Source organism: Drosophila erecta, unplaced genomic scaffold, assembly GCF_003286155.1.
Source record: "Drosophila erecta strain 14021-0224.00,06,07 unplaced genomic scaffold, DereRS2 tig00000092-arrow-pilon, whole genome shotgun sequence".
In the NCBI taxonomy this organism is placed as follows: Eukaryota; Metazoa; Arthropoda; class Insecta; order Diptera; family Drosophilidae; genus Drosophila; species Drosophila erecta.
Window position 1 is genome coordinate 5,270,670 of NW_020825207.1, and position 22,019 is coordinate 5,292,688.

At 46.2% G+C, this 22,019-nt stretch overlaps 4 protein-coding genes across 8 annotated transcripts; 2 read left to right on the plus strand and 2 right to left on the minus strand.

The window, feature by feature from the left end:
- Positions 1-221: 221 nt before the first annotated feature.
- Positions 222-4,716, minus strand: LOC6546544 (ubiquitin carboxyl-terminal hydrolase 35). Its single transcript, XM_001975873.3, has 4 exons — positions 3,159-4,716; positions 2,765-3,096; positions 1,632-2,469; positions 222-1,573 (listed from the first exon to the last, which is right to left on the minus strand). Exons 1-4 carry the CDS (start codon positions 3,963-3,965, stop codon positions 995-997), a joined length of 2,556 nt encoding a protein of 851 aa, XP_001975909.1. The 5' UTR covers positions 3,966-4,716; the 3' UTR covers positions 222-994.
- Positions 4,717-4,758: 42 nt separating this feature from the next.
- Positions 4,759-5,698, plus strand: LOC6546543 (transmembrane protein 18). Its single transcript, XM_001975872.3, has 4 exons — positions 4,759-4,966; positions 5,026-5,143; positions 5,218-5,366; positions 5,426-5,698. The coding sequence occupies exons 1-4, from the start codon at positions 4,907-4,909 to the stop codon at positions 5,552-5,554; spliced, it is 456 nt and encodes a 151-aa protein (XP_001975908.1). The 5' UTR covers positions 4,759-4,906; the 3' UTR covers positions 5,555-5,698.
- A 343-nt stretch (positions 5,699-6,041) lies between these two features.
- Positions 6,042-21,310, plus strand: LOC6546541 (dystrobrevin beta). 4 transcript variants are annotated; one of them, XM_026980488.1, is made up of 8 exons: positions 6,042-6,606; positions 16,671-17,033; positions 17,106-17,191; positions 17,253-18,079; positions 18,139-18,718; positions 19,005-19,178; positions 19,461-19,532; positions 19,834-20,604. In XM_026980488.1, the coding sequence occupies exons 2-8, from the start codon at positions 16,699-16,701 to the stop codon at positions 20,208-20,210; spliced, it is 2,451 nt and encodes an 816-aa protein (XP_026836289.1). In that variant the 5' UTR covers positions 6,042-6,606; positions 16,671-16,698; the 3' UTR covers positions 20,211-20,604. The 4 variants fall into 4 exon arrangements, with proteins under 4 accessions (XP_026836289.1, XP_026836287.1, XP_026836286.1 ...); XM_026980486.1 differs by lacking the exons at positions 19,005-19,178; positions 19,461-19,532 and adding an exon at positions 20,878-21,310 and having other exon boundaries at positions 20,567-20,610; XM_026980485.1 differs by having other exon boundaries at positions 6,042-6,298; positions 6,373-6,606; positions 19,005-19,887.
- Positions 9,439-10,141, minus strand: LOC6546542 (loricrin). Of its 2 annotated transcripts, none has more exons than XM_026980489.1 (2): positions 9,989-10,141; positions 9,439-9,921 (listed from the first exon to the last, which is right to left on the minus strand). In XM_026980489.1, the coding sequence occupies exon 2, from the start codon at positions 9,854-9,856 to the stop codon at positions 9,605-9,607; it is 252 nt and encodes an 83-aa protein (XP_026836290.1). In that variant the 5' UTR covers positions 9,857-9,921; positions 9,989-10,141; the 3' UTR covers positions 9,439-9,604. The 2 variants fall into 2 exon arrangements, with proteins under 2 accessions (XP_026836290.1, XP_001975907.1); XM_001975871.3 differs by having other exon boundaries at positions 9,439-9,938.
- Positions 21,311-22,019: the final 709 nt, after the last annotated feature.

The following is a 22,019-nucleotide window of genomic DNA, read 5'->3' on the forward strand; positions in this document are numbered from 1 at the left end:
CCATCTAGGGGTTAATTTCTTCAATATTTTAATATTGATATTACCATTGCGTACATCACATTCTAATAATTTATATTTTTTTGGGCTTGTTCTTTTCTTTATTGATACACTTATAGCATAGCATAGTATAGATTTTGGTTATCAATAGACATTCACCATATACAAATTTTCTTGAAATTATTCCAATTTAATTGCAATAACATTCAAAAATCATCGCAACCTCTGCTCACCAGATCCAAAGAGATACATTTATATATCAATTACAAATTCGTGTCGCACATTAGCAAATTTTTTGAAATTTGCAAAAAATTAACAGTGAAACTAATAATACGATCCGAGGGTTATAGCCCGATTTCGATCTCGCTTTCGCCAACTCTTTATACAAGTCAATGCCGCGACGATCTTATTCTTTAGCTTCTTGCTAGAGCGATCGCAACTCGAGATATGATTTTACTCCGAGCTGTGAGTTAAAAACTAAGGTGCATACATTTCTGATTTAGTGTTTTGGAAGTTAGTGGTCTTCGGTTTCGAGTACATCGCTCTTATTTCTGGCTAATTCAGATGTTTTTAATCTTTATAATTATATATGTATGTGTTCGCATATATGCACGTTCTACAACTAGGTTTGTGTTAACAAAAACAAAAAATTATAACAATTTTGTAAATGGAAATACATTGATAGTTTGCGTTTGTATGAGTGGGTGAGTATAATGATTTTTGGGTTAAAGGACCGAAGGATCAGGTAGGAAAGGAAGAAAGAATTTAGAAAAAATGGACAACAACGGAAAGAGGTAGCGAACAAGCGATCGGTAAGCGCAGCGGCCAGCGATTCTCATACACTTCGATATACGTAGCCGTATATATCTCAATTAGTTATGAACTGGCTATATATATATATATGTAACATTTCGATTAGTATGCGCGTGTTTCATAAAGTAGACAAGTATATGTTCTAGTGGCCTCCGGAGCGCTCGCTAGCCTCGCTGCCGCTTTCTTAGTAGACGAAGCGGTTGATGTTCATGCCCAGTCCATTGCTTCCACATCCTCCGGGCGGCGGCGGCGCCTTGTCGTCTTCGTCACCATCGCCGTCAAATGTGTGCCGGCTGACAAATCCATTGCCGTGACCGCTGCTGCCACGCTTAAAGCGCTGCATTCTTAACTCTTCGTTGTAAACATGGTTGTCCTTTCTTACGTAGTCGCGGAGTCGCCGCGGCAACTCCTCCAGCTTTAAAGGCGGCGACAGCGGCACCGAGACCACCTGGTCATTCGTGCCCGATCCCATGCTTGTGCTGCAGCTGGCCGCATCCGTATTAGCCTCATTGGAGTGGCCGCACATCTTGTAGAACAGGATGTAGGGTGTGTTGGGCGAAGTGAGATTGTGCATCTCCTCCGGCTTCGAATGGGTAACCACGTTATCATTGAACTTGTACCAATTCTTGGCTTGATCCGCCGCAAACGTAAAGTAGTGGCCGGAATCCATGCTGTAGCCGGCGTGCACGACACCGGCATACAGGTCATAGTGCACAGTAGACGTCTCCTGCAGCGAGTCCGTTGCAGACATTTTTACTGTGACCTAGAGTGCGAAAATGATTAGTTAAACATATTTCAAAGAAATTCACTGCGATACTAACGCTCTCATCGTGGAACACCTTATGCATGAGCTTGGTGCGGAAGTGGTACTTCTGATCGTACTTGAACTGTTTAAGCGTGAGAATTAGGTTCCTAGGCGCCTGGGTGACCCCGATGTGCCGTTCCGCATCACAAAGCTTCTTGCATTGTGGACAGAAGTATTGATTGTCACCGTCCAGCTTCTCAGGCGAGCAGTAGTACTCGATTAGATCCTGCACCGAGTAGTTGGTAGCTCCACAGTCTTCCTTATCATCGGGAAAAGACAGCTGCAGTTCGCGAAAGCTGTCCTCGTTCCGGCTCTCCCAGCCGCAGCTCAGACATCGGTAGGTAGTGGAAAGCTTGCCAGCGAACGTCTTGTCGATGGTAGATGGTGGCTTCCCTTCAGTCACCTGCTGGCCTTGCTGCTGTAAGCCGTTTTTGCCTTTGGTGGGAGTCGCGGGAGGTGTCGGCGTGGGCTTGTGATTGCAATTGTCACTGCTGCTACCACTGCTGAGCTCATGATCCTTGTTGTTATACGGAATTACGCCGCTTGTGAATATATCCTCACTCAGCAGTGCCGGCACGTCGTCGACATCCTTGCTGGTCTTCGCAGGACCAACAGTATGAGCAGTGGCTGAGGAGCTGTTGATCTCGTGCTCGTGCAGCAGGTCGAGCAGATATCCTAGGAACTCGGAGCTGTCCTGTTGAAGGCCGGGCGTAAAACCGGGCGGTCGGGTGGCGTTTAACACTCGCGAAGGCGTCAGTTCGTAGCGTAGCGAGTGGTGCATCAGGGCGATCTGCTGCTGCACTTTCATAAGCAGCACTGAATTGCACTCGATAAGCAGGATTTGCCTGCTAAAACTGCATAAGGAAAAGTGGTGTAGTTAGTTATTGTGCAGTTGTAGAAATACATATAAAGCCCACAAATGGCCTTGCTTATTATTTTCGTTAGGGGGAAATTGACATTTAAAACCCATTTATAAACAGTGAACTTGAAAACAAAAGGCGCCTACAACCCGAAGCCGAGTATTTATCATAAGATAAGAGGTAAAGCAAAGATATTATTTTTCGTTGCTATTTTAGGGAAATAACAACTGAGGTTTCAATAAATTCTTTAAATTCTACAATCACTCAACTCAATTTAGTCTTCACTTACTCGCTGGTCATGGCTAGCGCCTGAAGCACGCTATTCATGTAGCAGGTATTTCCCAGGTTAACGAGTCCGACCCTCGCATTCCGCCGACCCCACGGCTGGGCATTCTCGTGCATTGCCCGCGCCAGAGCCACGCAATTCGGAGAGGGCTCATAGGTTTGCAGGGCCTTCTTTGCGGCGACATAAAGCTCATCTTGATCGTAGAAGCGTAGCATTAGGGCGCTGGTAAGGTCGACCAGCTGCTGCAGACATTTCTTGGTTTCCAGGCCAATCTCGTCCATGGTGGCCGACTGATTCTTCACATACTGCAGGACTCGGGGGATCCTTGGCAAGATCTAAAAGGGTTACATCCAATTGTCAATAAAGAACTTAAAGCTTATATTTGAGCGGACTTTACTTTGTGAAAAACCTCGGGCGTCTGATTAATCGTCGACAGCATATGAAACACAACCGGAGCGGCCTTTTGTCTCAGCGCCGGGAAGATCATCACGTGAAACAGCTTCTCGATGTTGTCCAGTGCAATCTCGTCAAGCAGCGCCATTTTGCCCTGATCCCGCAGACCTTTAAGAAGCGCGAGGACCCAAAGATTAAGAGTGCTGCAGAAGGTGCAGTACGTGATCCAATCGCACAGCAGGTTCACCGTCTTTCGAATGCTCGAGTCCTGCACATTTTGTTCCAGCAGCGAGTGCACAGCCTCCAGGATCTGTGTGGAGTCGAACAGCTGGAACACAATGGCCACGGCACACGAGGGTGGTGGCTCGAACGGAGACTTGGTGATCAGCTCGTAGACGACACGCAGGTAGAACATTTGGTGGAACTTCTCGTTGCGCGTGGCCAAAAAGGCGCCGACTTGGCACACGTCTTCCTTTAGGCGTGGACAAGATGCGCCTCGGGGGATGTGCAGACGGGCCAAGTCCACGATAACCCTCTCGCAGATGGCCATCACATTGTGACCTTGCTCCGGCATATCGATGCTTTGGAGGTATGCCAGCAGGGCCTTAATGTCCCGCTTTCCCGGCCGGTTGGAATTCAGGCTCTCGCCAGCGGGCGATCCCGTGTCCATGCCCTTAGACACTCCGTTCTCTTCGGCGTTCTTAAGCCCGTTAGAAGACATAGGTTTGGTGTTGGGCGGGATGCCGTTGCCAGTTCCTCCGGCATTATCCGAGGCGTCTCCCGGCTCGCTGTTGTTCTGCTTAACGGCCATTTCGCGTTGAACTCGCTTGGCGTGGGCGTGGAAGTGGGCTGCACGAAGGCTTGTGGACCACAGAGCCGAATGGATCTTCCAGAAGCCGATGGGCGGAGGCGTGGGCTTGCCTAGCGCCCGAACACAGCGGCTTTTACGTTGCCTGCGACTCTGAGCGAGGAGTCTGAGCCGCGTGTCCTTGAACCGCGCTCCGTTACGTGTCGTCGTTACGATTTGACTGCGACCTTTCGACGGGTCTCGAGTACGCCTCGATCCCTGTCCGATCCCGGCCAGAAGCTGCGCCTCCGCCACCAGCGCTTCAGATCAGAGTCCTAGACGAATGTGGTGCAGGGATGGGTCGGTGGCCCGTGCCACATCTAAGGCGCCCCTTTTTTCAGATTACCCTGTTCGGCTTTAGCTTCGCTCACTTGCTCACACGTTGCCCGTTCGACAAAATAACCCGGATAGATGGGATTCGCCCTAAAAACTACAATTTTGACTGTTTTTTAACGAATTCTTTGTGATATTTTTCAGATTTGTTAATGTTGTCAACTGAGTCAGTGAAAGCGTTATCGACACGTTCAGACTGCATGACGGACAGGGCGATTATGCACGACAATTGAGGGGTGAGAATGAGGCGGCACAAATATTTGAATTGAATTTATTAAAGATTTATTAGCTTATGCTAAGTAAAGGCAAGTATACCATTTCGACAATGTTCTATCTTCACTAATGTTGTTATTGTTCTAAAAAGAAGTAAGTTAAGTCCTGCAAACAGAGCTACCAGATCCAGGAAAAATTGAAGAGGCCTGAACGTATATAGGCCCCTTAAAGGCGTTGCCATGTGAACGACAGCTGCTCACTGCGAATGGCCATTTATATTTGTTTTGACTCGGCTTTCGAATATCTCATAAAATAAACCATTTGTAGACAAAACATCAATATTCACAAATATATGCGCAATGCACCCTGGGCAAATTGAGGTCAACGAGATCAATGGCTATTGGACATTTCTGCTGAGCGTGAGACACTTACTTGTTTAGTTAAGAAGAGAATCTGGCATGTTGTTTCTATGTTGCAGATCGATTGGAAGGATCCATGGCTTATTGGCCTTATCTTGGCGCATATCTTGACCACCACAACAGCGCTTCTCAGCCGGAACAACTCCAACTTCCAGGTTTTCCTCTTTCTAGTACTGCGTACGTGGACTTTGCGGCTTCCTTGACTTCCCGATAAATGGCTCTGATTTTTGCATGTGTTTTATCTTCTTCAGTGCTGGCGGTTTACTTCACCGAGAGCATTAATGAGTTCGCAGCCCAGAACTGGAGTTCCTTCTCCAGACAACAATACTTCGATAGCAACGGCCTGTTTATCTCGACAGTTTTCTCAATTCCCATTTTGCTAAACTGTATGCTGCTGATTGTAAGTAAAAGTGTTTCGTTTACTGCGAGAAAGTTGTAGTTATCTATTCTTTTTTACAGGGCACTTGGCTCTACAACTCCACGCAGCTGATGGTGACTCTAAAAACGGCGCAGCTCAAGGAGCGAGCTCGAAAGGAACGCCAAACCAAGGCGGATTCGGAATCCATAGCACATGAAAAAGCGGAATAGAACTTAAGCCCTTATTATATGCAGTTAAAAACACAAGTAGAGCTGTGAAATTTGTATGCTTTAAATGGAGTTTGCTGCCATCTAGATGTAGTTTCCTGCAAAGCTCTTGGCTTAAAAATAAATTAAAATTAGTGTAAACAAACATTCAATATACTTTTTGTATTTCCTTTAGGTAAAAGCAACGTATTTTTGTCGAATTTTTACAGTACTTAGCGAAGACACCAACCGCACAGGCACATTATGTTAAACAAAGGATCCCACCAGTGGCAGTTGCCACCTTGATTAAAGAAGTTTGTACTGTCACTTATTGTTTTGTATATATCAAACATATATCACCTAATATCATATTGAAATTCTATTCAAATTTAAGTTTAAAAATAACATTGTTCCATTCAATTGCTGATCTGTGTGCGATTCAATGTCTGTAATTTCAAATTAGAAGCTCGTTGGATTTGTGGTATTTTTTAGTACGAATTCAAATGGGACCCACCAGCGTCTGGTAACACTGTGCAACGTTTTTGTTGTTACTGGCTTGTGGGTGTCGAAGCAGTGTCGCGGCGCAATGTTGGAAGTGGTTTTTGGGTAAACAAAATCCGTTGATAAGATATTCGCAGGGAGCTAATCGCGAGTCGCGCGTCGTATTTACCGTTGGCAAGCCAGAAAAAAGTTCAGCATAGATTGCGGCTTAAAGCCAGGCTTCAATTCCTGTGAGCGCGCGCGTGTGTGTGTGCGTTTGTGCCATCGGTGTGTATGTGTTTTGAGCCCATAAGCGTAGCCCGAAAAAATAAGTTTTCCTGTTACCATATTTTTTACCAAAGGCCAAAAGGGCGCAGCATCTTCGCTCTCTATCTCTCCGCTGTATCGCTCTCTCGTCCGCTAACGCGAGTTTTGCAACTCCGTTTACCGTTTATTGTGTGTAAACAGCAGGTGAAAATAAAACGCGATAAGTGCGGAGAAATAGGAGAAGGAGGAGAAAGAGCATTAAGAAGAAGCAGCAACTCCGCGCAGCCCAACAAAAAGTGACGCATTAAAAAGGTTGCTAATTACAAAAGGTAAACAACAAATACTGTGCGGATTCTATTACCAAATTCCCGGGCATAAACAATACCAATAAAATGTTGCCAAGATTGCCCCTCCACCCCCCCATAACCCCATTGAAATGCGTAGTAGATTTCCGCGATAGGAAAACTCGGATGAGTGACGCGTTGGCGACGCAGCGCAAAGTGTTCATTCATAAAAAGCGTCTGGCTCCTCTGCGCCCTTTGCCCAAAATAACCCCCTTTAGGCCAAGCCTGTTTGTGGTTGCGCCTGGAATTTAGTTTACAACTAAATATGTTTGTGGATAGCTAAGAGAGAAGTTCGGATTTGGTGGTTTTTGTGATGGGAGAAACGGTAGTTAAACTATTTGCATCCCGTTGAGAAGTCTTTTTTGTTACGCCACGCCCCATTTTCCTTCGTTCACAAAATTATGATTATGATTTATTCGATTGTATTATTAAGCTGAGATTGACTTCTTTATACGAGATAAGTTTGAAGACCTGGTAGGCTTGCCATTTTATTGAATTTCCTTAACTGTTGCTTCGGGTTGACATCCAAGTTCACATACGAGTAGTTGATAAAATTTCATATCAAACTGAACCGCATTTTTTAATTAACAGACCGTTTGCTCATTGAGATTAGATCACTTACCGCCATATGGCAATCGGTGAAATGATTAGCTCAGCGAATAATTGAGCGCCGTGCGAATGAAAAGACACTCAGCTACTTGATGGATGTACGGGTCAGAGCATTTTATTTCGCAGCCCACCTTTGACCATCGGGGATATCGATGGGGAAAACAATAATACGGAATTTATGGTCAGCATGTCGCCAAAATGCCAAAGTCAAGCGAAATAAATACATACATATAATCACAAAAAAAAAAACAATCAAAATAACTCGGTGACATCATTTTGACTAATCGCCAATTTTAGCATTTGAAAAACGGCGGCTGCTCACCCGGCCCACCAACAACCGCGAAGGTGCGAAAGAGAGGCCACCAGGGGGAGGGGGTTGCGAACGGGAGTGGGAGTGAGAGGGCGTGCACACGGGGCAGGTGCGCCAAGCCGAAGTTCAAAACGAAGCTCAAACCCGAAGCCATTCGGCATTCCCGAGCACCTACAAGTCAGTCGGCAAATTAAATGGATCGAACGCTCTTGCGATATCAGCGAATTTCACTTTCGAGGCCCCCACTCATAATGCCGCTAGTAATACTACTACACTACTACTACTACTACTACTACTACTACTACTACTACTATACTACTTCTACTAATTTATACAATTATCGGAATAATCACCATATAACCACACGATCCCAAATAAAGCTTAATTTCATCACGGGCAAATTAACGAACTTATCGAACTTATCTATATAGCAGCGCATCTTGAAAAGTGCGCTTGAAATTAATCAAATTTAAGATGCTTTAATTGGCCTTTTTTTACGACTCATCAGATCGGCGTTATGACGATCTTTTACGGTTTTTTGCGATTACATAAATCAACAAAGATGGGAGGTGTGTAAATGTAATGCAAGTGGGTTATAGCTAATGATAACTATTCCTTAGAAGAGGAATTACTAACTAATAATAAATAGATCAAGAAACAATTTTCTTCAACACACAAAGTTATTAAAGCTATATTATCAATTGGAATTTACCCTCGGGTTTAAAGGCTTATAACTAGTTAAGCTGTAGTTCCGCTGTAGCTACTCTCAAACATGCTTGCCCACATGGGTGCCTCTTTTAACTCATTATTAATTATTATATCAATTACAATCAAATATATTGTATATTTGAAATGTCATAACCTACCGTACCTACTATTGCCTACCCGAGGCAAACTTCGATCAGATGCAATTAACTCGAACATATTGTGGCTCATTACGAGGGGCACTCCAAGCAGAAGACGAAACAGCTTGATCTAGTTCACAGATACAATCTACACACACGCATCTACACACACCCCACTGGTTATTTCGGTTAATTTCGATGTGTGCTAAGAGCCGAGAGTGCAGAGGACTAGGCACCACTGCTCCAGATCCCCACATATTTCCGAGACTACGTGCGATGCTATGCGATGCGATGCGATGTGCTGTGTCTTGAGCGGGTGGGTGGAAATGTGGAAATGTTGTGAAAAGCTAAATGAGGCGTGACACGAAAAAATAACGCAGGGAAACAAGAGCAAAGCGACAAACAGGCAGCGCAGCATGGAAAACAAACAAACAGAGCTGAGTGCGGCCACCCACAACATGACAGCCGCCACAACAATGGCCTCAGAAGCGGCGAGGAGCAGAACAAGAACTTGGGACCCACAAAATCCATGGAGCCATGGAGTAATTTCGGCCTAGAAAACGAAAGAAAACTGCCCAGTTGTCTGTGGAAAAGACAAAAGAAAGAATGAAAAACCAAGAGAGCGGAATGAAAGAGGGCGAATTCCGTGGGGCGGGACAGTAGCGCACAATTAACCCTTTCTTTGAAGTCAGCGGCGACTGTATCCACTGTTCACTGTTCACTGTCCTCTGCCCACTGCCCACTTTCCACTGGGCTTTAATTAGTTTATGGAAGAAGCATCCCGGCTAACTGCAATAAAATTAATCGTTTATGCTGTAATCGCATTTAGCGGCGCCAACCTCCTTTCCTCTCCGATTCTGGCCTGGATTTCCACATCCGCAGTGCCCTCGTTTGATGTATGGAATGCATGAATGTATATCGCAGGCGACAACTTTGTTCCACAACCAAGAGGCAGTCATGTGTGGGCATTCCATTACAGGGGATTATTGGTGGCGATTGGAGCGTGAAGCATCTGGTTATTTTAAGACCCAACCGATAATAAACCCAAAGGGCTAACCATAATTGTTTCTGCTTTACAATCAATTTTGCTCAAAAAAAACTCAAGAAACCAATTAACCGCACACAGTGAAGCCCAATATCCACGAAACGACCACTCAGCAGCAGGAGTAGCAGGATGTGCGACAGGATTGGCCACAGCAGCCAAATCCACTGGAGCACATCATGCAGCTGTCCACTCCGCACGGCGACTGATAGTACTGGGAATAGCGGGGACCCCAGGACGATCCGCCACGATGACCACACGATGGCCCACAACCACCTCTGCCTCTTCCTCCACATCCACCACCTCCGCCTCCACATCTCCTTCCTCCTCCTCCTCCGCCTCCACCGTAGCGGGAATCACAGAAGGTGGTGCCAAAGGGACCGTTTCCGCCGCTCCATCCGCATCTGGTGAAGCCCGAGTACTGGCCATACGGACAATCCCCGCAAGCACGCTCCGGATAGGGTCCGATGTAGAACGGATTGAACTGTCTGCAGCTGCACATGATCTCTGGCTAATATCGGAGGTCCATCAATTGGAAGGCATTCGATATCAACTACTCACATTCTGGACTTCACTGTGCGCGGCCAGCAAGCTCCTCTATTCCGTACAATTTCGATAATTGCCTCCAACAGCTGCTTCGTAATTTCCCATAAAATGCCGAAAAGCCAACTAGACTGCCCATAAGTATGGCATTCTATGGAGCCAACTGATCGACAGCGGTGGGGGTTAATATATGGCTATTGTTTCATCTGGCGCGTGTTTTGTTTATAAACAGTGAACATGGCCAATAAATATTTGGGCACCCAACTTCCGCTTTGCGAATGGGGGGCATAATCTAAATATTGTTTACGCTGCGCTTATTAAATATATTTGAGAAGCATTTGCTGAAATAGCCTGTGTATTTCTATATTGTACTTTTTTTTTTTTTGAGTTTAGGTGGTCATTAGGTCTTTCAGTCATCAGGCACAATAGTCGAAGTAACTAAAAATGGAATTTGTATAAAATGTTAGCAATCGTATGCCTTGAGCACTTCTAACGTGCTTATATCATCGTAGTGGCCTTTGGCTAAGCTGCATTGATTGGTCAGATTGGTCGTCGTCGTGGCAATGCCATTATGTGTGACAGTTGCATTCCAAATCTCATTATAGATTTATGCAAAATGCGGGAGGAAAGTCCGGAGAAAGGCAGCAGACTTGCAGACTTGCAGACTGCCCAACGATTTCCATATGCGAGGCGACTGCTGACCACTTTGGCCCTGGACTGCATTGATTTGTGGGGCTTTCTTTGTCGCTTTGTTGCCCCCTTTGCCGCAACCTCTTTGGCTGGGATTCGATTTCCAATTCCGATTTCCACTCCCAATTCGATTGCAGTTCCAGTTGATTGACTTGTCTTTTGTCGTTGACATGGCCAAAGTTTCCCCGCTCGCCAAAATAGGAACAGCACAAGTTGCACAATTCTCCAGCTCCCAGGCAAGTCTTGCACGGTTTAGCTGAATATATCTTATCGGCTACGGCCTGTTTGCTTTGCAGATCGTTATCAACGCTTTGGAGATAGTGGAACGCAATCCAAATGGATCGTGAAATGAGAAAAACTGCCCACACCGAATGCGTATTTCAGTGTCTCAGTGCGGCTGCCCTTTATTTTGCAAAAGAATCCGAGTGCGTGGGTAGCCACATTGGGTTACAACATCCAACCGCCGAAAATGGAAATAACACCACCCACGAAGTTCGCCCACTTCTTAGTGGCCTCGTGCAAAACACTTTGGCCCACTTGGAGCGACATTCTGTCTGTCGATTTTCGACTCGCTTGGCTAATTAGCTGGCCATTTAGAACGTTTGCTGCTTGGTTGCCAATTGCTTGTTTCGACTCGACCTTAGGTTTTGTTTTTCCCCGATTTTCCGCTGCAAAGCGCACAAAGCGCACGTTCAGATACCAAAAATAGGGCGTGACTCGTGTGATAAAGTGGAAAATATTTACTGCGAATCGTTTGCTCATCTGTGCTAATTATACTGGGGATTGTCATCGATGGATCATGTCTGGTGTTGAAACGATTGTCACACCCCCGAGTTCGGAATCTATATGTCCACAGGCTGAGTAACCACTTCCACTGCAATCAGTTGCGAATTGCTCAGCTGGGAATTTGCATATTTCGCTAGGAATTTATATGCAAGCGTGTTTGGATGGTGCCCATTAACCTGTGGGCGGTGGATGTCGACTGCAGGTGCGGGTCACTCAACCACTGCGTAACCGCTCAAGGGTTACTATTCCAAGTAATGATTAATGCAGTTCATACTGCGGAATGCTAATTTACCCTTCGGCTTGTCGTGCGGCTTCTGCACTTCATTTGCCTCGATTGCTTGCAATAAACAGTGGGCAAACTGATTAAGCATTTTGCTGCTAGTGTAAAGATTCCTTAGCTTAGCAATATTATGTACCATATATATAAAGATTAGGTATTAACTTGTCATGTTGTTGTGTTCTATAAATAATCCCCTTAGATTCCGCTGGTTATTTATATTTCACATCCTGCTGACACTTTAAGTTAAATGCAATCAAAGTCAGACAATGCAAGCCTTCTTCCATCCAGGTGAATCAAGAGCGTCTTATCTGCACCATGACCTTGGGCAGGTGGCTGTGGGAAAACACGATCTGGGCTAGGCCGGAGGGGCCCATCATCTGCATTGCTGTCAGCACTTTCTTGCCCACCTGCGGGCTGGGCTGGCGAACAAAGAGCGAACAGGTAAAGCCCCGGGATCTGGGGATTATGGCCACAGTAAACTCTTCAGAGTGCGTCAGCTGCCACTCCAACTTGAAACGAATGGCGAATGGCTCCGTTTCTTAAGCTCTTCGGTATACACTTTATTCAACTGACTGCTGCCTGCTGCCTGCTGCCTGCTGCCTGCTTGGTGGCTCAATCCCTTTGGAAATCCTTGAGCGGCGACAACTAATGGCGCTTTGTGTTGTTGCTGTTGCCGAGGAATGTGCATTTCGCTCCCGCCTTCGCCCGTTGAGTTTGTGTGTTGTAAGTGGCACAGATCCTGCCACCGCCCCACATTCTTACCTCTCCACTGCACTGCACTCCGTTCCATTCCATTCCCTTCCTGCTTGCTCCCATTGCGAGGAGCTGTACACATAATTACTCCGCTTGCGCATTCTGACGAGGCTGATGACAGTTTCCCCGTCTAACTGGGACACCACTTCCTTCCACCGGGAGCGGGTGTTCTTTCTGGTTTGTGACCAGCTTTTGTTGTGCTCATGGACTAATTTCGTTTGCCTTTGATGGTTGCAGCACGGTGAAAAAATAAATCACTTTTTATTGATTATCATCTGGTATTCCATCAGCTTTTACTGTTTGGATGTGTAGTTAGTGAGGATCTTAATGATGAAATGTGTGCAATAACCAGCAAATTCTAACCCACAAAGTTTATAGTTTAACCCATAGTTGTAGTTGTTCCATAACTTAAGCTTCGAATGGTTTGTAGCAACCTACATGTGCGCTGCACAATATTTCTCACAGTGCACAAATGAGCACATCCAAGTTATGGAACTTCCTTTGCAGGCAGGCCCATCAATTATGCCAAATGGAGCATATGCACATCCAGTGTTGGCTCGCTTTTTCAATTAACTTACCTGGTAGTTCGCAGCCAGCCTTTTGCCTGGCCTTCTGGCTTTGGCCATACATTTTTCGAGCCTTGGACGTGGACAAAAGGTTATTGCCTCGGCCAGCGATTTGAGCTGATCAATTCGGGCAGACATGCAATCTCCTGTACTGCTGTAGCTGCAAAAACGGAAAAGTCGGAATTAACACGGAATAAATCCCATCGCCTCGCTCTGGAATTGCAAATTATGTTGCCCAGTTATCATCGGTGGAGCCAGTTGTTTGGCTTTGATTTCCCCGGCACGCAAATGGCATAAAACAGCAGGACCCAGGACTCGCGGTGGCCCACGGGACTCGGCGAGGTATCCCAGGACACGGAGGACTTTCAGCTGGAAACTTGTTTAATTTCTGCTTTGCGGGAAAAGCGCACAGCAAAGGGAAAACGTGGCAGGTGGCAAAGGGGGGAAACTTTGATGCAGGTCCTGGACACGCTATCGTACTCGTCCTCGTCCTCGTCCATGTTGCTATTCATATTTCATCCATGCGGTTTCTCCGCTTTGCTCCTCGTCCTCGTCCGTGCTCCCTGTTGCTTTTTCATTTTTTCTTTCAGCTCAGTTAGTAAATTGAGCATCAACGTGCGCTCCGGCTGACTTAGCTGTCCCCGGAGTTCTTTTTGGGTTCACCTGGGGTCACCCAGGCAGGTGATGGATGTTGGGATGGCTGGCTATTTAGCCTGCTGATTTAAAGTTTTCGCTGCATAGGAAAAACATTATCCACTTTTGCTGATATGCTAATTAAATGCATTTATTCTGTTGTTGCTTTATAGCTGTGGCCATTTTAATCCTACTCCCTTTCCATGTAATTAGCAATATGGAAAGTCCTGCTTTCCATCCAGATTTCATCCTAATGAAATGCCGCGTGCTGCCAAACATTTGAAATACTTTATAGCTAATATAAATGTTGTCCGAATTTCCGTTTCCCCTTCTGGATTATGCAGTTCGACCCATTTCCCATTTGAGGCAGTTTGCCGGTAATGAGGTGCAAACTTCTGGCATACAGACCGAGTTTAGTGATTTCAGCATAAAGTTGCGAGCAAAGTTGTCGCTAAAAGTGCCACAGGCAGAAGATCCGTTTAGAAAAGTTTGCCAAGCTGGCTGGTTATTTAGAGAGGAACTTCTAGGCAAATGGCAGGAAAAATATAAACAATAGACAATTCAAAAATGTGAAACAAGGCATTGAGCTGCTGCCTGACCACAACAAAAGCTGCCAGCAATTGCGGTTTGCAATTGGGCAAATCCCCAAACAACGAGGAGGTGTTTGGTACTGGGACACTAGCAATGGAATTTAATATGTTGTCGACACGGGCGAAAATAGAATTCTTAGTGCGGAGATATCCGAATGACATGGCTAGGGCTGCAGGCCTCCTTAACCTCCTTAGCCCCCATTTTTTTCACTGAAAATAACATTTAGAGCGATTCTTCCCCATGATGTATTTTCAATAGGTGCGCATACTCAATCCTTCAGCGCCAACAAATACATTTTAGTATAAAAACGCATGCTGCACAACTAGGAATGCCCAACTTGCATGATCCTATTCAGATTTCAAATATATCGTGGCGTAGTTTTTCGAGGGATTATAATTTCTTTCCGTGTGCGTATAATCGCTGGGTGGCCACTTGGCAGATGCTCATGCGAAGAGGAGCAGCAGGATGTCAACGCTCGGAGCAAGTGGCAGCATCAAAACTGCAGCAGCCGCTGGCAATGCGGAATTCCCATCCACGTCCATGGTCCCCCGTGCCAATCCTGCCCCCGCCCGGACACCCAATTCTCCTGGCCGAGCTGAAATTATTCAGCCAGGTCTTGTTGCATACTTTCGAGCGCAAATGTTTGCAGAGCATTCGCCTCGTGCCCCAAGAATTTGTGAGTGTGCTAGTGCGAGGACGAGTGTATGGTTGTGGGTGTGGATGTGGATGTAGGTTTGAGCGGTGTGGGTGTGGGTAGGGGGTGTGTGCATATTTATATGTACATGTCCTAATGGCTGTTGTTGCTCTATTTACGTGCGACCAAGTGGAGGAGCGATACCAGAGGAACGCCGGTGCCATGTGACTCATCATTCTCAATCCCCAAACATCCGGATTTCCATACCCACTTACATCTTAAGATTTTAAGATCCGAGGTGATTTTCAAAACACTGAAAAATAGTATGCTACCATATGTATTTCTGACAAATGCAATCATTCGCTGGCCTTTTATACTCTACTATACTTAAATGATAAACAAACTTTCATTTCTATAATATGTATTATTCATACAGCGCTTGTAATTGTATAATAAAAATGGAGAGGGATTTTCTCGCAGTACAGCCCATTCACGTCATCTACTTCATCATCTCAGCTCCAGTTTCATTCGCAGTTTGCAGTTTGAAATTGAATTTCAGTTTGGCCGCCCACTCACCGCCTCTCCGCATTTTGGCCGTCTTGTAATACACTATCATTTAGTTGACAGAGGGCAGCAGGAAAAAGGAAGCGGCATTTAAATGAGAATGCTTGTTTAAATTGGCCGGCTCGGGGTGATGAAAGGACATGATGAAAGGCAGGCGGGCAGGACCGGATGGGACATACATATGTATGCCGGCATTGTGTGCCAGAAATGGAAACCAGATCTGCACAGAAAAGTTCTCTGATTATATTCTCGTACGATGACTCAGAGATGTCTACTCGCCTTTTTCCAAGGACATTTTTTCGCTCCCTCTCGTGAAAGATGGAAAATCAATTGCGAAAACTTGGGAACGAGAAGCGTGATGTGACAGCAACTTCTGAAGTTGTCGACACCCTGCCACCGTGGAGTTATGCTTCAAGGATATGATGAGTATGCTCCACCGGTGGAACGGGAAGCTGCGTGCCATTCTTCTCGATTAATTGGACTGGCAAAGCGGTTTATGCGATAGCAAAAACTTTCAGCGCGTAGGCGGATTATTAAATTCGCTTTGTTTCACTAACTAGCTGCGGGATCATCGGCGGGGGATTCCCCATCTACCATCCTGGATTGCTCACTTCCTCTTCCGGCAACGGCCGCCAGTAGGGAGGCACCCACACCAGCAGCCACCAGACAATGGCATCACACTGGCGAAAAATCTTAAGTCACAATGGAGTGTTGCAAATCGATTGCTCAGCTTGCAGGAAAATAAATCATAACCTTTTGAGCATATGGTTTATAAAAGATAGGCGCAGTACATCTTAAGGAAATGTGTATGTGGTTTTCATGCAAACTGGAAGCATTAGGGCTTCAAAATATTAACTGTTGAGAGTAAATGATTTACCCGATCAAGGTGGGATATATATAAATTTATCAGCTTATATGATTGATAGGAAAAACATTCTAATCAGGTTACTTCGTAAAGAACTTCCCAGTGCACTGGCAACCGGCATGTCGGAGCCAGACTCCAAACACAATGGAATATGTAAAAAGGGGAATGAATAGAGGCCCTACGCAGACAGAGAATCCCTCTGCTGGGGCAGAGGTGGTGTAGTCTGCTCCTAATCCTCCTAGCTCACCACCGACCCACTTAAAAGCTACTGCATAACTATAACTATAACTATTTACGATTATCCTTATCATAATGCATATGCTTTAATTAAATTCCAGGCGAGTCGGTGCAGCATAGTATCCAGGAATGGAGCTGGAGCCGCGAGTGGCCATACTGCAGGACTTGCGCCTGCAGACCTTCGACTCCATTCGATTCGCCTCCTACCGCACCGCCTCCAAGCTGCGCTATATACAGAAGTCCACAAATCTGCATTTGGTGGACATATGGAATGTGATCGAGGCCTTCCGCGAGAATGGTCTGAATACCCTGGAGCCGCAGAGCGAGGTGAGCGTGGCCAGGCTGGAAACCCTGGTCTCCTCCCTCTACCATAACCTCAACAAGCGCCTGCCCACCGCTCAGCAGGTGCCCGTGGACTCGAAGGCGGGTCTGCTGCTCAACTGGCTGTTGGCTGCGTACACAAGGTGCGTGCACTTAATATTATATAACATATGAAATACCCCTATAAAATATTGAACTACTTTCGGAATCTTTAGTGATAACTCGGGCAAGATTCGCGTTTTCTCCATCAAAGTGGCCCTGGCCACTATGTGCTCTGGCAAACTGGTGGACAAACTGAGATGTGAGTGATAGACACAATGTGGTTAGCAAATAAACTGGATTTCTCCCTTTCCTCTGGACAGACATATTCTCGCAGATCTCGGATGGCGCTGGACAGATGGTGGCCTGGAAGCTGGGCGAGTTCCTGCGCGAAGTGCTGGCCCTGCCGGCGGCCGTGTACGAGTCGCCCACATTCCACTACAAGGAGGGGCTCGAGGAGGAGATCTTCCCGGCCGAGAACAAGGTGACGGTGAACGACTTTATGGCCACGCTGATGTCCGAGCCGGGGCCGTCCTGCCTCGTCTGGCTGCCGCTGGTGCACCGGCTGGCCACCGTGGAGACCATTGTGCATCCGACTGTCTGCTCTGTTTGCCACAAGGAAAACTTCACCGGGTTTCGTTATCGCTGTCAGCGGTGTCACGCCTACCAGTTGTGTCAGGAGTGCTTCTGGCACGGCAAGACATCGCTGAACCACCAGAACGATCACGAGGTCAAGGAGTACTCGAGCTACAAGTCGCCTAGCAAACAGATCGGTCACTCGCTGCGCAAGAGCTTCCGCTGTGTGCCCGAGAAGACGGTGCAGGTGCTCCCCCGCTTCCCCGACCAGCCGGAGAAGACGCTCAACCTGTCGCACATCGTGCCGCCCTCGCCGCTGCCCTCGCACAACGGCTTCTCGGACCCCTCGGGCCTCGTACATGGCCACCACGGCCAACATCCGGGTCTTCCGGGCCAGCACGGCCTTTTCGATCGCTCCAGCACGCTCGATTCGCGGGCCACAGGCCGCAGTCTGGACAGCGCCAGCGGCACTGCCGGCACAACCATGTCTCGCGTTGCCGCCGCATCTGCCAACGACGAGGAGCACCGCCTGATTGCCCGCTATGCCGCCAGATTGGCCCAGGAAAACCGAGCGGTGAGTGAGCCATACCATAAAAATCTTATGTCCTCTTTTAATTGCTATGCAATTGACAGCCATCCAACTTGCCCGACAATGCCACACCAATTGGCACAGATAACTCGCGAGCTCAACGCGAGCTAATTGCCCAACTGGAGTCCAAGAACAAGGAGATAATGCGGGAGATAGCGCGCTTGAGGCGTCAGCAGGAGACGGAGCAGATGGCCCCAGAGAATCCGGCGCTAATCAATGAACTGCGTGCTCTTAGGCAGCGGAAAGGAGAACTTGAAGGCCACCTGGGTGCCCTGCAGGATTCGCGACGACAGCTAATGGAGCAACTGGAGGGGCTGATGCGAATGCTGAAGAACCAGCAGACAGCATCGCCTCGCTCTACGCCCAACTCGAGTCCTCGTTCCGGCAAATCCCCACCAATGCCCGGAGGAGCTGGTATCCTGGGCACCTCCCCCATGAGTGCGCTACACGCGCAGCAGATGCAGCAACATCCGATGGCAGGGGGAGTCCGAGCCAGCCAGCAGCAACTCATCCAACAGCAGCAGCAGGCTCATGGCCACGGGCCATTCAGCCAGAGTCAGCTGGAGCAGCTCAACCAGATTAGCAGCGATATGCGGAGCGCCTTCGCAGCCAACGGAAGTGCAAGTGAGTAGAGATTGACGGGTCTGACCCTTGGTTTACTCTTCGGTTAGGTTCGTTCATGACAAAATTCTCAAAATCCCCTGTGTAAAATTGGTTAACGCGAAAGTTTAGGCCTGGGTTCAGACAGATATTAATCGTATACTCCGCCCAACAATGCGGTAACACCGCCACTGGCAAAACACACACCTAAAAACCAATATCCCAAACGAATATCACCTGACCAACCACCCAAAACACTCGCTCTCACGCCCAAAAACACACTCGTTTCTTGATCGCTTCGCCTTCGCAGCGCCACCGCCAATGCGCACCACCACTGCCACTGCCACTGCCAATGTCAGTGCCATTCCCAGCCTCAATCCGATTCCGAATCAGAATCCGAATCTGAATCCCGACGCGGAGCTCAATGAGGCTGCCGATCACCTAACGTCGGCCATTTCCCACATGGTCAGCGACCTGAACGCAGGTAAATCGTTGGATTCGATACCATCTTACCAATCGCTTACGCTTTCAAACCTGCCAATGCAATTGCATCTTGCATCTTGCATCTGCTGCTCCTGCTTTCCCAGATGCCAAATGCCCGTGAATGGTGGTCTGCACTGCACCAGCACGTAGATTTCGTAGTAGCACCGCTTCTAGAGCCACCAAACCAAACACAATCCCAGCTCCAAATGGAATGTTTTCACTCTGTGCTTATCCGTGTTCTTTTTCGGTGTGCGTATTGTCTTTGGGTCTGGCCATTTTCCAGGACGGGGAAGGGCTCATCAGGGTCTCCAGCCGGCGAGCTCCCTGCCGCAGGCTCGCTTCATCATGCCACTGGGTAAGTTGTCCCGGGCTGCATCGATCCGATCTGAATCGCTCCTCCTACTCCTGCTGGTTCCCACTTCTCTAAAGCGACCAATTTTCCGTTTTGTTTTCTTCGTTTTTCAAACCATTTGATTTTAGATTATTACCCCAATAGACGGCATAAGAAAAAGTGCTGCAAATATTGAGCTTCTCCCAGTTTGGTTAGTTGCCCTTTATAATTTTCGCTCATTTCTTCTGTATGTTAAATCGGGGGACCCTGTCCATCCACTAAACCAAACCAAAACAAACAAAATCGCCCAAAAAATCCGATTAAGAATTCCGACACATCGAGGGTGGCGAGTCCGAGGACTCGAGTCAGTGCGAGTGCAACGATTGCGAGTGCGGGGAGTACGAGGAGGTGTTCCGCACCGACGAGGATCTCGAGTGCGAGGGAGCTGCAGCTCCATTTGGGGATCCATACACCAGGTACCCTAGTACCGGCGTTCAGGAGGAGGACCACTTTGATTACACTTTCGGGCAGGGCGAGGAGCTGTCCCAGGTGAACCGTATCCTGGGCTACCGGAACCATCCGGAACTGTTTATCGACGATGACCAGGCCGGTTTCCCGGCGCTGCACGAGATCGGTGAGACAATCGATGAACTACAGCTGATCATGCACGCTTATATCATGAAGTATAGTCTGAATTTATAAAGTGTTCGTCGTAGGTTATATACTCTGCGATCAGGTAAAATATGCAAAATCTACTGCCTCTACAGTATAGACCATCTTAGCTCGCTCGACTCACGAATTTCCACTCCACCTCAGGTAGTTTCAAGTCGGGGCTCTATCTATAGTTATTTCTATAGTTCTACTACATAGCTCATCAACATTGCTGCACCACTCTCAACCGTCTCTCTATATCAATCTCAGTCAGCTCATCCTAGTTAGTCTCTAGATTTGATTCACGTTGGCTGCTTGACTCAAAAGGATTCGAATAAATTGTCTGATTTTGATTTGAGCCTGATACAGATAATACATATGCTCACTGCAAACTTGATCAATTTCAGATTTCGACGAATCTCAATCGTATAACCAAGAGTGGAATGAAAAGGTAAAGGATTTCGCCAAGAAATCCTGCTCACTGTTGATCTAGATGTTGTTCCTTGCTGTTGTATATCCTTATTTATCTTTTCTCTCTGTACATGCACTCGATATTCCAAAAATAATTCAACTATATATATCTATGTATCCTGTAGCTAGTGTAGTGATTGCCACTTTCAAATTGCCTTGCATGCCAAAGTCTTATCTTGAGTACGATTAAATAGATTACAGGTGGTTTCGATGACCTATTTTAATGCAGCGTTTTATATTTCCACAGGCAAATGCGAATAGCCAATGGCAGGAGCAGTTTGCACAATGGAGTCTTAATTCGCAAAAGAACTAAGAGCTGGCTACCAGTGGACACCGCAGGACTGGGAATCTCCAGAGGCTGCTGGACGGATGAAGACGAATTCTCGCTTAGCTTTCTACCTTACCTTAACTCATACGTTGACTTAGAGCAATTTATTTATTGATTATTTTACTGAGCCGTAGCTTACACTACCTTAATCATTATAATTTATACTTTGGTATCTACACAGAAACATTGTATGTAAACAGATATATGCAACTATGATTATTTTATTGAAGCAACTAATATGAGTATAGCTGATAAAAAAGACTTGCAGTTGCACTGCTCTTCGAAGTCGTAAATCCATTGAATCTCGTTGAAACTTTTACGATCGTACTGCTAAAGGGCAATAAGAGGTATGGTGTTTTAATTTTAGGTTTCCGCGATTTCGTAATTGGCTTTTAGATTTTGTAAGCACCCGCGCCAGCGGTTATTTATTACCAATAAACTTAACAAATTGAAAATCAAATCACGTAATGCGTAATACAAATACGATATAGACATTGACATATTATGTACTTAATACCTAGCAACTTGTTGAGAATCTAAAATCAAATTCTAAATGCTATACATTATATACATTATACACTTTGAGATACGATAAAGCCAACAACTATTTGAGTCACATGAAAGAGAACCCAATGTTGAACACTAAAACGAAAAACTAAACACGATTTATATATATTATCCATTTATATTATGCATTCATACAAGAAAAGTTATACCATATAATCGTAACGGCATAGAGCACGATATAGAGAAAATCCGACATTTATAGAACTTATACATAACTACTGAATAAAATAACAAAAAAGGAGAAAACTAAATAAAAAGGCATTTTAAACAATCACAAAGAATGCACAAACCTTTTTATTTAAATTTGAAATTTCTAATTAATTTGAGGATGCCAATTGTTAAATGTGGCTGTCACCTGATTTACGGGTGCGTGTCTTCACTAAAACGTTGAACTATTTTATATCAATGGTTTGAGTCTGCCCTATAGATATAGCCGTGTTTCACACCGATAAACCATATTGCATTTATGGTTTGAGTCCGCACTATATACGTAG

Coding starts and splice junctions, on each gene's coding strand:
- LOC6546543 (XM_001975872.3), top strand. CDS start 4,907: ATGCACCCTGGGCAAATTGAGGTCAACGAGATCAATGGCTATTGGACA. Junction 4,967..5,025: donor ATTGGACATTTCTGCTGAGC/GTGAGACACTTA, acceptor TCTATGTTGCAG/ATCGATTGGAAGGATCCATG. Junction 5,144..5,217: donor TTTCCTCTTTCTAGTACTGC/GTACGTGGACTT, acceptor TATCTTCTTCAG/TGCTGGCGGTTTACTTCACC.
- LOC6546542 (XM_001975871.3), bottom strand. CDS start 9,929: ATGTGCAGCTGCAGACAGTTCAATCCGTTCTACATCGGACCCTATCCG.
- LOC6546544 (XM_001975873.3), bottom strand. CDS start 3,965: ATGGCCGTTAAGCAGAACAACAGCGAGCCGGGAGACGCCTCGGATAAT. Junction 3,097..3,158: donor CGCCCGAGGTTTTTCACAAA/GTAAAGTCCGCT, acceptor TAACCCTTTTAG/ATCTTGCCAAGGATCCCCCG. Junction 1,574..1,631: donor AGGTGTTCCACGATGAGAGC/GTTAGTATCGCA, acceptor TTCGCACTCTAG/GTCACAGTAAAAATGTCTGC.
- LOC6546541 (XM_026980488.1), top strand. CDS start 16,699: ATGGAGCTGGAGCCGCGAGTGGCCATACTGCAGGACTTGCGCCTGCAG. Junction 17,034..17,105: donor CTGTTGGCTGCGTACACAAG/GTGCGTGCACTT, acceptor CGGAATCTTTAG/TGATAACTCGGGCAAGATTC. Junction 18,719..19,004: donor CGCAGCCAACGGAAGTGCAA/GTGAGTAGAGAT, acceptor TCGCCTTCGCAG/CGCCACCGCCAATGCGCACC.